The 15871-nt window shown below is 43.8% G+C and overlaps 2 protein-coding genes across 2 annotated transcripts; both read left to right on the top strand.

Moving 5' to 3' along the window:
• The first annotated feature begins 1612 nt into the window (after positions 1 to 1612).
• On the top strand, positions 1613 to 5258 carry LOC133018963 (G protein-activated inward rectifier potassium channel 3-like). The gene is made up of 3 exons (XM_061085304.1): positions 1613 to 1777; positions 2967 to 4179; positions 5062 to 5258. Exons 1-3 carry the CDS (start codon positions 1613 to 1615, stop codon positions 5256 to 5258), a joined length of 1575 nt encoding a protein of 524 aa, XP_060941287.1.
• Positions 5259 to 7490: 2232 nt separating this feature from the next.
• Positions 7491 to 15270, top strand: pom121 (POM121 transmembrane nucleoporin). Its single transcript, XM_061086150.1, has 13 exons — positions 7491 to 8062; positions 8664 to 8870; positions 9243 to 9392; positions 9556 to 9636; positions 9757 to 9928; positions 10019 to 10107; positions 10195 to 10274; positions 10371 to 10492; positions 10601 to 10700; positions 10892 to 11167; positions 11626 to 13107; positions 13298 to 13396; positions 13784 to 15270. Exons 1-13 carry the CDS (start codon positions 7491 to 7493, stop codon positions 13882 to 13884), a joined length of 3531 nt encoding a protein of 1176 aa, XP_060942133.1. The 3' UTR covers positions 13885 to 15270.
• The last annotated feature ends 601 nt before the right edge of the window (positions 15271 to 15871 follow it).

The raw sequence follows: 15871 nt of genomic DNA, 5'->3' as shown, positions 1-15871 counted from the left end.
CATCTTCAGGGATGCTCAACAGAGGTATGTGACGACTCATCCTTTTTTTAATGAACTTTTCAGCATAGGTGTTAGAATGAGTGGTGGCGATCAGAAAATAATCTTTTTCAATATTCATAATATTGACAGCTGGATTTTTTTATAATAGCTTTAGAAATTAAATTAACTGTACTTTCATTCAAATTCATTAAATTCCAAATAATTGAGGACTTGCATTGTGTAAAAAAAAATCACATTTAATTCATAAAATCCCTGTTTCCCAGAGAAAAGTGGTTACTATCATTTGTAAAGGTGGGAGAAGCAACAATCTTCACAAGAGATTCAAAAATTAAAGAAAAAACTGACAAATAATACAATGATTATATTCTGTCAATCAACTAATTGATAAACTAAGCAATTGTTGCAGCTCAAACTGATTAAATTTAAAAGAAATTTCCTGTAAATTATCTAATTGCACTAAAATTAAAACTTGTTCAGACTCAGAATAGACTCTGTGTATAAAGGTGTTCATATTTTAACTGACTGTAGTTCGTTATTACCTGATTTTTTTAGTATAGTTTTTTTGTCTGTTTAAGAAGACCGATTGCCACGGTAAAATTCTGTCCGTCTGACAGGATTCAGAAGGGTGTCACATTGTGTTTGTGAGTGCTTTGCTACAGTAAATACAGCACTGTTTAAAACATAAGACCAAAGTTAATTTGGTCACATCTGGACAATATTATTTCTAAGCCTCTGTCCAAACAAAGTCGGTAATCTTTTCAAATCCATCGTGTTCCTTAGTGTTTCTCAGATGAATTTTTAGGATTAGTGATAATCCCTTCATGTTCGCTGGAGACACTGATCAGCCCACTTCAAACCTCAAGTTGAGCTGATGACGAAGAAAAGCATCATCATCGTCATCGTCATCATCGTCACAGCTGCACAGGTCTGATCTACAGACGTATGTGGAGGATGTCAAAGAAATTGTTCTCCTGGAAGAGCAGCTGAACATAAACAGGAGACTGAGTTGTCACATTTTAAATTTGTCACTGAGTGAAAGCATGTGCCTCCATCAATGGTTCCCAAATTATGTTTCCACAACCTCATACTGAAACCAGGCTCTCAGTAGAGCACAGACCGCTGCCAAGGCCCAGCAGCTCCCTGAGAGTAAATCATGCTGCATCACATTCCACACACTCATAGATATTGATAGATAGATGTTGCTTAAATGTGCCTTATTTAAGATCTATGAATTATATCATGAAAGATTTGTGAAAATGTAAGAAAAATACAATTCTATCTTGTAATGTTAAGGAAAGTGATTAAAAGTACTTCCTTGATCCTTCCCTTGAACTATTTTACAGGTTCTACTTGACCTCTGTCCCATCCCTCCCCAGAGTTTCACAGAAATCTGTTTGGTAGCTTTTGCATAATCCTGTTGGCAAACAAATAAACAAACAAATGGAAAGGGGTGAACACATAATCCCCTTGGTGAGGATAAGCTTCGGAGCAGCACTGACAGGAGACATAGTGATGTCCCTCTCTAGCTGCCTTTGTAAATCCAGTTTGATGTCGTTGCCCAAACAGAGGCCAGACGTGAGGAGTGATCCACATCTTCAAGAAGACCTCAGCGATGAGCTCCGATGGGATGTGCAATAGAGAGTCTCTAGAGGACGTCAGAGTCGAGCCTTGCAGGAACTCCCCCCCCCCCACGCAGACCCTCGCTGCTAAACATCTGCCGGCTGACCTGCCGCGGCCACAACCAGACTCTATACGTTACACTCCTTACACTTTCAAGGTACAACTGTCTGTTTTAATCACTGAGCTGCAGCTTAATTAAATGCCAAGGAAGAAATGTATTCATTATTTTGCTAATGTCAAGCTATATACAGTACTTTTTAAAACAACTTATTATTTTTTTATTACCATAAATGAAAAATACACTGGAAGTGCACTACTTATATTTTGTCTGTATTATAATAATTACTGTCTTTGTCTGACTTCCCTGCCTTGTCTACAGGCCAAAACCCCAAACCCCAGTTACTTCTTAAGTTTAAAAACATGTTACAATTATGTAGTTTAATCTTTTTTCAATTCTCATAATCTCCTAAAACAGATGGGGACAGTAGTCTTTAGCAAGGAAACAGTTTGTTGAGGTTGATTTTCAGCTGCAGATTGAAACACGTGGTGTCCAGCGGATATGGGAATATCTGACTGTGGGTGCACATGTCAGCAAGTCCAATGGTGTAGTGTAGTGTAAAGGATGGCTGTGGCTGAGGAGGTAAAGAGGAGGTACAGATTGTGGTCGACTAAAAGAAAAGTTCGATCCCTGATTCTGCATTCCGATGTGTCATTGGGCAAGATACAGAGCCCCACATTGCCCCAGTTTAACAAAGAGTGCTGCGTATAGAAGCATATATACTGTATATGTAATAATCTGCTGCGTTGCATAGCACAGAGGCTTTGGATCCACATGCTTTTTAGTGCCTTTACTGACATTAGACAAATCTTGAATATTTAATATTAATAATTAATGAATCAAAATAAGACATTTCTGTGATTTTTTATATTCCTCAAAATAGGCAGTAGTGGACTTTTTCTCCAGAGGTCTTAAGTCTGGTATGCTGAACCCACTCTGTATATGTTGAAGTTAGGAATCTTTTTGCTGTTTCAAATCATTTTATATGTCCCAGTTTCTATAAGAACTGGAGTTTTGATGACCTCAGCTAAAAGCTACTAATGTGGGCTCCTGTTCAGTGGGCAATGTCTTGGGGTTCAAGCTTTGATGTTCTTGTGATTGGCAAGGAGCGGAGGTTTGGATATTGAAGACACAAAGGATAAACTGGTCATATCTTCCGGAGTGTGGCAAAATAGAGGAGCACATTGTTCTGACACATTTCAACGGGACACAACTTATGAAGCTACTTGTCATTAATTACCTGATCAAGCCTTTTATGATTATTGTGCATTTTCATCTTTTGTTTCAGAGTGCGGCTAAATCCACTGTTGCTTCCATGATGATGGCAAAAAGAGCCTCTCTCATCCACAACAACTTTAACTACACCACCTGCTCATCTCTCCCATCGTCCCAGGAGGCCTCTCCCTCCCAAACCCACAGTCCCTGCACTCCCTCCTCTCAGGCTCCGACTTTAACCAAGCAGGATCCCCTTCAGCAGCAAACCACCCAAGCAGTTCCTCAGCCTCCAGCAGAGGAGACCCCGGTGCCTCAACCTTTGCCTCGCAGCAGACCCCTCAAGCGCTTCAGCACCAGGTGGCAATCGAGAGGCTCCACCAGAAGCAACAACGTCTCGGTGTCTGCGCTCGAGAAACAGCACATTGCAAAGAGTCACAAGAAGCGTTGCAAGCTGCTGGGCGATGAGCCCTCCTCGCATGTCACTGCCAGCAATCTGCGCCAGCGTTACGTCACCAAGGATGGAAAGTGCAGGGTCAATCTGGGGCCTATCGCAGACAAGAGTCGCTTCCTCTCAGATATCTTCACCACGCTGGTGGACCTCAAGTTTAGCTGGTTCCTTCTCGTCTTCACTATGTGCTACATCCTCACGTGGCTGACATTTGGTGGAATCTATTTTCTAGGTGCCTGGTTGCGTGATGACATTGCTCATGTCCATGACCCTCAATGGAAGCCGTGCTACCAGAATGTGGACAGTTTCCTATCAGCCCTGTTGCTGTCATTAGAAAGCCAGAGAACCATTGGGTATGGCTCCAGGATGGTGACAGCTCACTGCTCCGAGGGTACGGTGCTCCTGATGGTCCAGTCCATCCTTGGTTCCATCATCGACGCTCTGATGGTGGGCTGCATGTTTGTTAAAATCTCCCGGCCCCAGCAGAGAGCTCAGACGCTGATCTTCAGCAAGCACTGTGTCATTTGTGAGCGGGACGAGAAGCTGTGCATGCTCTTCCGCATCGGTGACCTCCGAGTGAGCCACATGGTGGACGCCAAGATCCGGGCCAAGCTGATCAAGTCCCGGCAGACCAAGGAGGGTGAGTTCATCCCGCTGGAGCAGTCGGAGATCAACCTGGGCTACGACTCCGGGGGAGACCGGCTGCTCCTGGTGGAGCCCCAGACCATCACCCACGTCATCAAGGAATGCAGCCCCTTCTGGGAGGTAGGGGCCGAGCGTCTGAAGAGGGAAACCTTTGAGATCATTGTCATCCTGGAGGGCATCGTGGAGGCATCAGGTTTGGAGATGCATTTTTACTCTGCTGCTCTTCTAAAACTCTAATGTTGTGATTTGATTGCTGGTTTTCAAGGTTTTTTTACTCTGACTTTTGCACAGAGGGGGTCGTAGCTTTGATTTAATGAGATTGTAACTTCTTTAGCTTGTGCTTCTTTTATATGTGTATTCCAACAATCACAAGGAAATCTGATTGCAGCTTAATGTGTCTGAACACTGCTGCTAAGTAGGAAGTAAACTGGCTTAAAACAACTCGCGATTCCATAAACTCCACTGTGTTTCCAGTGTATAAAAATATATTAAAAAATGTAGATCAGTGTAAACAGGAGCCAGTTTTACGATCACTGGTACTTACATCAAGCTCACACAATACAGAACATAAAAATGGTCTTGGAACAACACCAGTTTTGAAGTATGATTAACTGGTCAGGGTCGCGGGGTGCTGGAGCCAATCCCAGTTGGCGAGAGGCGGGGTACACTACTCGCAGGCGTGTAGAGACAAACAACCATTCACACCTATGACCAATCTGAAGTCTCCAATTAACCTATCCCCAGTCTGCATGTCTTTGGACTGAAGCCGTCAGAAGTCTCCTGCCAAGCTGGGATTCTAACCAAGAACCTTGCTGTGAGGAAACATTGCAGGGATACAACCTGCTCTATTTGGATGCGGTCTCAGCAGCCGGTGGAATATGGTGCATGCTTTGTGTCAGATGGTAATGTTAAGATACAGAACACCAATATTGCTGAGCAACAGATCCAAAAAGTACCTTAACTCATCGTTTTTAAATTTAGTTTTTTAATCAACTCTGACTACTGAATATATTTCTCTGTGTTTTTTCTCAAGAAAGTGCCCTTGACCAGATCTCCCGTTGACTTTGTGCTGCAGGTATGACGTGCCAGGCGAGGACTTCCTACACAGAGGACGAGGTCCTGTGGGGCCACAGATTTGAGTCCTGCATTTCCTTGGAGAAAGGAGCGTTCCGTGTGGACTGCAGTAAATTTGACAAAATCTTTGAGGTTCAAATGTCCAACCTCAGTGCGAAGGACAGGAGCTCAGCAAAGGAACAAGATGATTTGTTTTAGAAAATCTTGCTAAACAAACTCCTTTTTGTATATTAATCCTGCAATAAACTTTAACCTGATAGTTCATAAATATTCACCTCACGGTGGCTGTGACCTCTTGTTTGTGTTTGAAGGTTTGCTTTATGTTTTTGTTGTGATAAGCCATTTAATCCATGTTGCAATATGAAAGAGTTTTATGTTATTAGGGCCCGAGCACCTACGGTGGGAGGCCCAACTGTATTTCGAAAAGGATTTGTATTTCCTTTTGGGCTTTTCAGGGCCTAGACATGCTCAATTTATTACCAAAGTTTGCAGGAAATTCAAAACCCTAAAAGGTATTTGTATTCTGGAGTAATTTGAAATGGGCATGGCAAAATGGCTCAACAGTGCCATCTAAGGAGAAGCCCCTCACTCAGCTTTCACTGATCTTCTCAAAAATCGTAGCCCACGTGTATCATGACTAGACAAAAAAAAAGTCTTCAAAATAACTGACTAGCTAACTAAAGTAAAGCTCCGGCACTAAGATTGGCCGACATGTACAAAAAATCGTTAGGGACATTTGTCTACTGTGAATGTCATCTCAACAAGATGGAGATATAAACTACCTCGGTATATGATTTCATCACACGGTGTGACCGTGGCGTGGCGTGACATTTTGATGATTCGCCAAGAAAGAGGGATTTGTTGTTACTCCTCTGTGCATTGTTCTTTCAGCCTCAAACCTCATTCACACATTCACCGTCCTGTCCTGATCAGATCCATATCAATATTGACTCATCATTACCGCGCCACCTGCTGGCTACAGGAAGTGACATGTTTTAAACTTTGATGAACTGCTCTTGGCTGCTTTACAATATACAGCTCAAATGAGCTGTACATATGAAAGAACACTTCAAGTGATTCATTAAGCAAATAATTATTTGTTGTCAGTTTGCTTTAATGTCACAGTGTCAGTGATGTTAGAATCTTTTAATGTCTTAGATGCATAGGTGAAAGATTTATACCATCTGAAGAGAGAAAAGAGTGCTTTTGACCTGAACAGATGTTAGTTTAGTAAAGTGATAGCGATAGCACCACCTACTGCCAAAAGGAGGTATGCCTTGTTTTAAAACTAAATTCGATTTAGATAAAGTTTTCACCATGGGGTCTAACTTGATGGGGTGGACCGTAATGCATGATTAGTGAGTGTGGTCTAGCGGTGCATGACAGACGCAGGGAGTGAAGCCTTTATCCTTCTCGCAGTGCGCAAAACGCATGCAATGCGGAGACGTGCGCTTGGTCATTGATCGCACTCTCCGATGACCGCAACAGTAACCTATTGTAACTCACTGCACTGAACCATTTCCGCCGATTATAAAGTTGTTGAAACTTGAGCAGCGACAGCACTGAAATGCTGCATGTTTGGACTGTGTATGAAGTATAATTAATCTGCAGTTGTAAATTTTGTTTGCATATTTCAACAAAATTGACACTTTTACTTTCTATTTAAGTTTAAGTTAATTTAGCTTTTGGGTATTTTGAATACAACACTTTGACCACACAGAATCAGGGTCCATATCAGCAACGACACCAATTTTTTCTTCAACAAAGCCTAGCAATAGCAAAAACACCAATACAATGATTGAGGCTGAGTGAGAATGTCAGAGTTGACGGGTTATTAAGGGGTAATTATGGGTAATTTGGGTTTTAAGTTGAAGGCATTCCCTCAGCGGCCTACAAATAACCTACTGTAAAGTATTTTTAAACTGCTGCATAAGTAATGTTACTTCATTGAAGAGTCTGGGTACTCCTCTCCCACCACTCATCTGCAATATTTGGTTCTCTCAAGGTTCAGTGTGTAGAATTAAGTGACATCTAAAAGTGAAATTGCATTTTGCAGTTGACCTCACCTGCCCCTTACCTCCCCCTCCCCTTACAAAGAGAACCTGTGGTAGCTTTTAGTTGTCATAAAAACTCAAAAGGTGTTTAGTTTGTCCAGTCTAGGGTAAAGAAAACCACAATTTAGATAAAACCCACTAGTGAAAACATCACTAGTATTATTTTATATAACATTTCTACCAGTAGATCCCTTTCACCTAAATCGTAAACACTGAACCTTTAAATTTGATGTGAAAGGGTTTTAGATGGGTTTCTCCTCTTTGTAATATTGGTCAATGTGTAATACCGACTCCAGTCCGGCAAGTGGCGCTCATGCAGCAAAGCCCAAACACCGAGAGAAGAAGAAGCCGTGTCAGAAGCGCAGCATGACGGGATATGAGAGTCCTCCGGCGGCGCGTTGCCGCCATGTCACCTAGAGAGAAACGTTTAGTGCTTCTCTCTGTTTTAGGCGTAGTAGGTCTCGCTCTTTATTATTTCCTTACTTTTCTTTACGCGTCTCTAATTATCGCAGTTTGTTGTCTTGTGTGGTTCTGCCGCAGCGGAGGACCGCTTCCCGCCCGGCTAGGCCTGAAGCCGCGGGCTGGACTGAAAGCCCCAGCTGTGCTCCGGCGCTGGTTGCTGGGTTGGGGGGTGACCGGCGTGTCGGTGGCCCCGCGGGGGAAGACGAGGAGCAGCGGGGACAAAGCCCAGCACCGGGAACCAGTGGGACATATCAGACAAAGGCCCGGCGAGAGAGGGGTTTACCGAGGGGAATCTTTGGCAAGTGACTCGTTTCTGTTCAGTCCCCGGGATTTCCTCATGGGCAGCTACATTGGAAAACCCGAAAGTCCCATGGCTGAGCCCGGGAGGCCGAGGGCTGGGAGGAACCCCCGAGAGCTGCTGCGGGAGAAGCTCTCCAGACCCAACCATGCTGTCTACACCCCCAACAGGAGGCTGTCGTTCGCTGGGTATGTGTGTGTTCACATCTCGTTAGCAAGTGTTGAGCCATGAGGAGGCAGTAAACTGTCTGTGCCATTCAAACCACAAAGCTTCTTGGCGGGTTTTATTCACTAACGGGTAAACACCGGTTAATACCTGGTTGATGTGATGATCCATAATAGGCAGCACAAGAAGTCAAGTGTAGCACATGTGTGAGTTGTAAACCTCTCACCTTAACTTGCTGTAGTATATGTAGAGGCACTAAGTGGTACAATGGTCCTCTGAGGTTCCTTTTAGTGGAGAAGAAGTCAATGGACACACACACTTGCACACCTCATTATTTCAGCAGACTTGTAAGAATATATGGCCTAAAGGTAAAGCATGATGTAGCTCCATCATTGACCTCAGCCCTCTGCATGTTACTCTGTGATATGGTTCTACATCCCACCATACACACACCTCAAAAGTATTTGCCTGACGGGTGTGTGGGTCTAGTGGTGGAATCATTGAGTAATGTATGGACGTCTAAGGTCAGTACTTGGCCTCTGTATGATCTAGGTATGTGTTGTTGAAGAACATATACTTCTTGTGTATCAACTCTTTCATCATACTGTTTTTTCCTCTCCGCAGGGAGCCACCTGGTCAAGTGGGCAGGTTCACCATTACCCCCCAGCGTCACTACCCACTGCAGCAGCCGGGCGCCTCGTCGGTGGGCATCTTACCTCCTGTCGGGTGGGATGGCTTCAGGAAGAAAAACATCCTGAGCCCTCGTAACTCGCCGGCCGCCCTCAGTCCCGTCACTGTGAAGATTGCCAGGCCCAACCACAGCATCCCCAGGTCTCTACGTTGATGCAACCCATAGTTTGGCATCATGCCGGTGTTTTTATTGTTTTGTCCATTATCTGGGAATAAAGCGATGTATATATTAGCTTACTCTGAACCATTTTCAGGTGAAGGAAGTTTTCTCAAATCAGATGATCCATCATGCCTTGCTGAATTTTTATCCGGTTTATTGTTGTGAGGATTTGCTGCCTTGCGCTACTTTATATTATTTAAATTGACTCTTTGTGTTTTGAAGTGTTTGTTAGCCAGACAGAGCAATCGAGGTTTTGATATTTATTGACTAAAGGATGGATTTATTCTTCAGTCTTCAGCAGTGACGCTGTTTGAAAGTTAACATTGACAACCATGTCCTGTTTTTCTTTTTAGTTTGGACCATCTAAGTTGTGCCAGGCTTCCCAGGGCCGCTGCAGACCCTTGCTCCAGAGAAAGTGTCCTCAAGGTGTTGAAGGAAAGTCGCAAGAGAGAAGTGGAGGATGAGGACAAGAGCTTCACGATTGAACAGAAAAGCAAAAGAAGGTACCAAGCTAATACAGGCCGTCTGTCTCAGCGTGTATTGTTTGTTTAAGAAGATTTACTTTGATCTTTGTTGTTACCTCTGACTCAAGTAACAGTTTACATAAAGTATACAAAAGCCAAAATCACTCACTCATTCATTTGTTTTCCATATTTATTTCCCCAGACGTAATGACAGTGAAGGAAGTGCACACTCTGCTTTTGAGCCTCTTCTGCCCAATGGGACACAGTCACAGTTGGTCCCTAAGTGAGTTAAAAGTTCAAATATTGTTTTTGATTTCACTGACTTTTTAAGGCAGTAGCACTCCACAAAGTAAAGTGTGGCTGTCTAAATGTTGGCTGATATGCTTCCCCTTCACCTCTCCAGGCCAGGAAACCTGAAAAGAGGGATGTCCTCTCTGGCAGAGGAGTCCATCATGAAGAGGTCTCGCACCTCCTCCATCAGCTCTGGCAGTGGGGCTCATGCCCCGAGAGGAACCCCAGGCAGCAGGAGAAACCCCATAAACAGCTCCTACAGTTCATCACTAGGCCTTAGCCAGGTACGTCTTACCTGCTGCATTATATAGCATGTGGCCCTGCACAGATTAAGTGAAGTTGTTAAGGCTTTATCTCCTTGTTTACATGAACAGAGGAAGAAACGGTCAACACCCAGCTCCCCTCTCTCCAGCCCTGGATCTTCTCGCTGTCAGACTCCAGAGGGAGTCGCCAAAAGAGCCAGGTATGTGTCTGCTGATTTCCTGCTGGGTCCAGTCATCCACATTTAACATTGTATAACATTTCCTTAAACTTGTCTTTTCATTATCAGAGAGGATGACCGACAGTCCCCCAGCGCAGCATCCTCTGTGAGGTCAGAGCAGACAGCATCCAACAAGGCAAATGATACTTGTAAGTCATGAACGCATTGCACAGACATAGACATTTGTTATCTATTGAAATTAAAGTTCAATGATTTAAATGTATCATTTTATGATGATGTTGCAGCCAAACTGACCGCAGTCCCAAAGGTCCCCGTCACTACCTCATTAGACTCTACTGGTAGTGGTGGGAAGAGAAAAAGGAAGATCCAGTTGGTGTCCAGCCACCGTGACGATCATATCTCACTGGTAAGAAGCGATATATACAATCTACAAGCTTCTTAAACCAATGCTTATGTGATGTGCTAGATTGATCTGAATATCTCTATTTCCCTCTCTGTGCTCATTAAATGGCAGCCCCCGCCCCCAGAGCTTGGCTACAGCATCACTGTGAAAGACTTGGATGAAGAGAAAAAGGCTGCCATCAGCAAGATCCAGAAGGTCCTGGAAACACCTGGTGAGTAGACTCAACCACAGAAATTAAACATTCATGCATAAGATACAAATGCTGGAGGAGTGACAGATTCATTAACTGAACTTTTAAATACTATCGTGCTGCTGCGTCTGGCATTTTTAAACCTGACCAGTCTCACATGGCTGTTGATTAGATGAGCCCTGAGTCAGTTCTGTGGATTTGTCCTTATTCAGCTCCAGAACCAGAGAAGTTGGTCGCTCCCCCAACCACCACTTCCAGCCAGACCACCGCCTCCTCTACCAGTTCTACCGCCACCACCACCCTGAGCAGCCTTCTCGCAACTCCTCTGCCTACAGTCTCCAGCGCTGCCATACCAGTCATCAACCTGGATCCCAGTCCAAGCAGTATTGTCAGTCCGGCACCTGCAGCCTCCAACCCACTGCTGGAGGCTCTTAAGATGAAGGCCGGCACTCCTGCTAGCTCCACACCTGCTGCCAGCACAACCATAGGTACGGTCACTTAAGTAATCTTAACAAAATACACAACCTGTATAATGTTGTCTTCAATGAGAAGTCAATTCCTTGTCCCCATTTGTAATCTAGCGTATGTAGAACATTTCTTTTTCGCAGTTCACTATTTTTAATCAATCAAAATGTAACAATTTTTTGTAATTAGCATCTTCTATGTGCTGATAGTTCAAAAGTAAATAAACCCAAGTCTTGTTCTAATATCATGCTTAAGTTGGTTTAAAAAATCCTTAAATATATTGATTAAAAATGGTCAATTGTTTATATAATATATTATTAATTCTACTTATTCTTTTTTTTGTTAGTATTTTCTAGTTAGGGTTTACTTTCTAAATATCTGATATCCAAAGCATCTCCCATATTTCATGACCGATTGATTATTGTCATGTTTGATCAACTCCATCTGTTTTTCCCTCCCTAATTGTAAACATTGTCTGTAGTGTCTGTGTCGACCACACCAGTGCAACCCAGTGGCTTCAACCTGAAGGTAACAACTGCAGTGGATTCCCAAAGGCCTCCCCCTGCATACCCGTCTCAGTCCTCCACTGCTGGTGTGGAGCAGCCCTCTGCCTTCACTCAGGTCCTGAGTCAGGTCATGAAGTCTTCCAGCAGCACCCCACCTGTAATAGGACCAACACTTTTTGGACTTGCCAGCCAGAGCAGCACCCTCTCTGTTCCTACGTTCTCTAACCCGATCACCGCTGCCAACGCCCCAGCCAGCAGCTCCGAGTCAGTGAGTAACACAAACCCTCTGCTGGCTTCAGGATTCAAGCCCATTTTTGCTGTCACCACCACCACATCCGCCTCAGCTACATCAGCTCCAGAGAGCAAACCTCAAGTCCAAAGTTTCAAACCCATCTTCGGAGGTGCCACTGCAGGCACTGGCTTTGGACAACCAGCCACCCTCACAACCCCCAACCCAGTCTCTGCCGTTTCTGCAACTACTACATCCTCAATGTTTGGTGCGTCAACAAGTAGCACCACAGCTGCCCCATCTGTTTTTCCTGGCTTGACCAACCCCCTCACGGGAACAGTGTCCACCAGCGCCATCACCACCACCACACAACCTGCAACCCAACAAAGTGTGACGTCCCTCTTTGGTAGCTGGGCCGCACCACCTACAACAAGTTCCAGCTCAGCCTCAATGCAGGCCCCTAATACAGGGAGCACATTTGCGTTTGGAACTACTACCACCACTGCTGCAGCTGCACCTGCCCCAGCTGCTGCTGCTACCACAACCTCCAGCAATGGCGGCTTCGCATTTGGTGCCACGCAGCCGGACCCTCAAGCTGCCAACCAGAAGGCATTTAACTTTGGTCAGCCAGCACCCAGCCAAAACTCAACCACCGCTTCATTTGGAGGCTTTGCCATGGCCAATGCTGCACCAACCACTGCTACTGCCCCCAACCAGTCCAATTTCCCCTTTGGGAAGTCGTCTTTTGGACCGCCAGCGGCGCAGTCAAATTTTGGCTCCTCAGCAGCACAACCAAAACCATTCAACTTTGGAATCAACGCAGCATCATCCACACCTGCCCCTAACCCCGCCCAAGCTTCTTTCAATTTTGGGTCTGCTGCTGCCCCCACAGGAACTACATTTGGTACCCCAGCTCAACCCGCATTTGGAGCTGGTTCCACTGGTTTTGGTTTTGGTGGATCCACTGCTCCCACAGCTGCACCCCCTGCTGCTCCGAGCTTCGGTGCAGCAACCCAGACTCAGAGCTCCACCTCAGCTGGATTCCCATTTGGTAGTGCTGCTCCTCAGCCAGCTCCCTCTGGTCCATCTCAGCCAGCACCCAGTGGATTTAACTTTGGTGCTGCTATGCCATGCCCTCAGTTCAGAACACCAGTGGCCAATAATCCTGCACCGCAAATGGGAAGCTTCAACTTTGGGGCTGCTGCTGCTGCTGACAAATCAGCTTTTGGTAAGGATTAATGTTTTGCTTTTTGAAGTGGGTTCTACAGTGAGATTCATTTCATAAATATCCCCTTGATAAGACTGTTGTTTTTTTTGTGTTTCATAGCTGACCGTCATTTGTTTTTTATCCAAGCAGAAATTTCTTTTCAGCCTCGGATGTTAGAGTTTAATCAATGTTTTTGCTGCTTTCTCTGCAGGGACATCTACCCCATCCTTTGGCCAGAGTGCTGCTGCAGGTCCAATTCCCTTTGGAAGTCCTGGAACTCCTGTCCAAGGCTTCAACACTGTTCCATTTGGTACGTCTTTAATGCGGTGACGTCACCTCTGTTGTGAAAACTCTGATCCCCAGGTGCCTTGTCGATCCGGAAACTGACGGGACCCTGGTATCACTTGCTGTTTACCATCCAGTTTGATCACTACCTTTGTTTCAGGAGTCTCACAGTGGAGATGCTACACAAAACTTATGAACTTTGTGCATTTTGAGAGAACACCCCAAAATATAACCAATGAAAAGAATGACGCTTTTAGATGCAATCACTTAGAAAATCCAGGTGCTAGTTAACATAGTTAACATAGTTAACTAGCAATGAATATTCGTGGTTAACGGTAGAAGGAATAAAAAATACAGTTTAATATTCCTTATAAATGACATGCCCCCTGTGTTTTTTCTTTTTTAAAATCAGGGTCTCCAGCAGCTCCCTCCTTCTCTATTGGAGCTGGAACAAAGTCATCTGGCGCACGGCAGAGGCTGCAGGCGCGGAGACAACACAACAGGAAAAAGTAGCCTGGTACTTGTGTCGATCACCGCTTTCAGGGGACTTCTGCTGCTGCTGCTATTATGGCTAACCCGGCTAACATTGCTCTGTTCTAAGCTCAACAACCCCCAACCAGGCTGCCACCATCCACTCTGCCTCCTACACCTCCTCCAGTGGAATTGTGCTGGCCCTAAACAATGTTTTGCAGAGGAGTTAGAAAGAGCACACCAGCAGTTCATGCTGCCTGAATGACTACATGACCCAGTGAGGGAACGTAGCAGTGAAGAGATAGAACCCAGAACAATGTACATTACTTGAAGAGAAAGAACAGACAATTGAATAGTTTGATTCTGAACAAAAAGCATATCCAAAGTTTTTTTTCCTTTAACAGTATGTGGACACTCCAAATTGGTTCGTCTTAAGGAGAAAGTGGAGTCAGACAATGAAATGGAGCCTCGGCTCAAACATTTATTTTTTTACGTGAAGCGCTCGCTGGTTTGTATGTCTCTGAATATTTGAGTACATTCTCTGAATGAGTCGGGTGAAATGCACAGTTGATTCAGATAAGGTACACACGCTGCAGTGTAAAACAAGTTGAGTCGTGTGCATTATAAATTATTTTTTTAATTGGATCTCTGACCCTGTACCTGAGTGATGAGTTTCAGCACTTAAGGGCAACTTATTCAATGTCTTAATGTAGTTAGTGGAGGCCCTTGTGTTCTTGTTTCATACTTTGTCATTACAAGCATTCCCAGAGTCCTCATGTGGGCAGCCTTGTTTTGGTAGCGATTGCCAACACAAATGTAATTACTGAGTCAGTATATGATTAGGATGACTACTTTTAATTTGTGCTGTCGAACCAAAGCCAATTCTTCAACTTCATGCCTGTGAAAACAACCTGTGATCTGTATCTCATCTTTACATCCTGAGACATGTTTGTTTGTGCCAGACTACCTCTCTTTACCTCCCAGACTCTGAAGTCTTGTTAGATCCCTAAAAAACAACAACCTAACTACTGTTAATACAGATGTACCTTAATAAATATGGTGAAGTTTTCTTCCTTTCAAACGTCTGTGAAACAACACTTTCTCCCCACTTCTGAAATATCACTGTTCCAATAAATTACACCACCTTGATGCATAATCCAATCTTTTGAATTGGAAACCCTTACCTGCTGGTAATTCTCACTGATGATGCAGTGATCTTGGTCGTATTTAATGACTTATTTGCACAATGATGTGAAAAATTTTGTTAAAAATGGTTGACTGATGTCAGTTTTTGAATCAGTTATTTATTTTCTCTAATGAGATTCAACTCCTTGTGAAAAGCGGACAGTTTCTTATGCAGTTTTTGATGGATTTATTTTGAAAGAATAAAAACTGAATTTTGGACATGAATGTTCCAACAAGAACACATTCAACTTTTCAAGGTCCTACTCTTGTTTTCCTCCCATGAGCTCCATGTGATCAATGAAAAGGGTTCACACCCTGGTCTGATGCTTGTGTAGCTGTTTTAACCATATTCATATTTTTAAAACAGGGTGATTTATGTTAATTACGGTCTATCTGAAAACATTACTACTCTACAATTCTGTCAAACATATACCTTTTTTAAATTGTGAAAATGACATAAGTAATAATTTAACCACCAGCATGTTCTCATCAAACATGATACTTTACCTCTTCCAAGGGGATGTGTCATCTCTTTGTTTATTTGATTGCTATCAGGATTACGTAGAAACTACAGGACAGATTACCTCGGATCATGGTGGAAAGATGTGGGTCAGGGAAGAATTCAATTCATTTTGGTGTGAATCCACAATTCTTTTTCTGAACCTCTTTTAATGAAAGGGGTGATTTTTAAAAAACATTTTCATTGTTTTCTCAGGATAATAAATGAATCTTGATGAAAAACAATCCGGCACTTTTAGGGGACTGATATTTATGATTTATTCTTCAACTGCTCAAGAGCTACACGTATACAGGTTTGGAGTTACACGCTTGTTCCCATGACAAA

This window comes from Limanda limanda, chromosome 14 (assembly GCF_963576545.1).
Source record: "Limanda limanda chromosome 14, fLimLim1.1, whole genome shotgun sequence".
Lineage (NCBI taxonomy): Eukaryota > Metazoa > Chordata > Actinopteri > Pleuronectiformes > Pleuronectidae > Limanda > Limanda limanda.
This window is presented reverse-complemented; position numbering and strand designations above follow the sequence as displayed.

Coding starts and splice junctions, on each gene's coding strand:
- LOC133018963 (XM_061085304.1), top strand. CDS start 1,613: ATGAGCTCCGATGGGATGTGCAATAGAGAGTCTCTAGAGGACGTCAGA. Junction 1,778..2,966: donor ACACTCCTTACACTTTCAAG/GTACAACTGTCT, acceptor CTTTTGTTTCAG/AGTGCGGCTAAATCCACTGT. Junction 4,180..5,061: donor GGGCATCGTGGAGGCATCAG/GTTTGGAGATGC, acceptor TTTGTGCTGCAG/GTATGACGTGCCAGGCGAGG.
- pom121 (XM_061086150.1), top strand. CDS start 7,491: ATGAGAGTCCTCCGGCGGCGCGTTGCCGCCATGTCACCTAGAGAGAAA. Junction 8,063..8,663: donor AGGAGGCTGTCGTTCGCTGG/GTATGTGTGTGT, acceptor TCCTCTCCGCAG/GGAGCCACCTGGTCAAGTGG. Junction 10,493..10,600: donor GTGACGATCATATCTCACTG/GTAAGAAGCGAT, acceptor ATTAAATGGCAG/CCCCCGCCCCCAGAGCTTGG.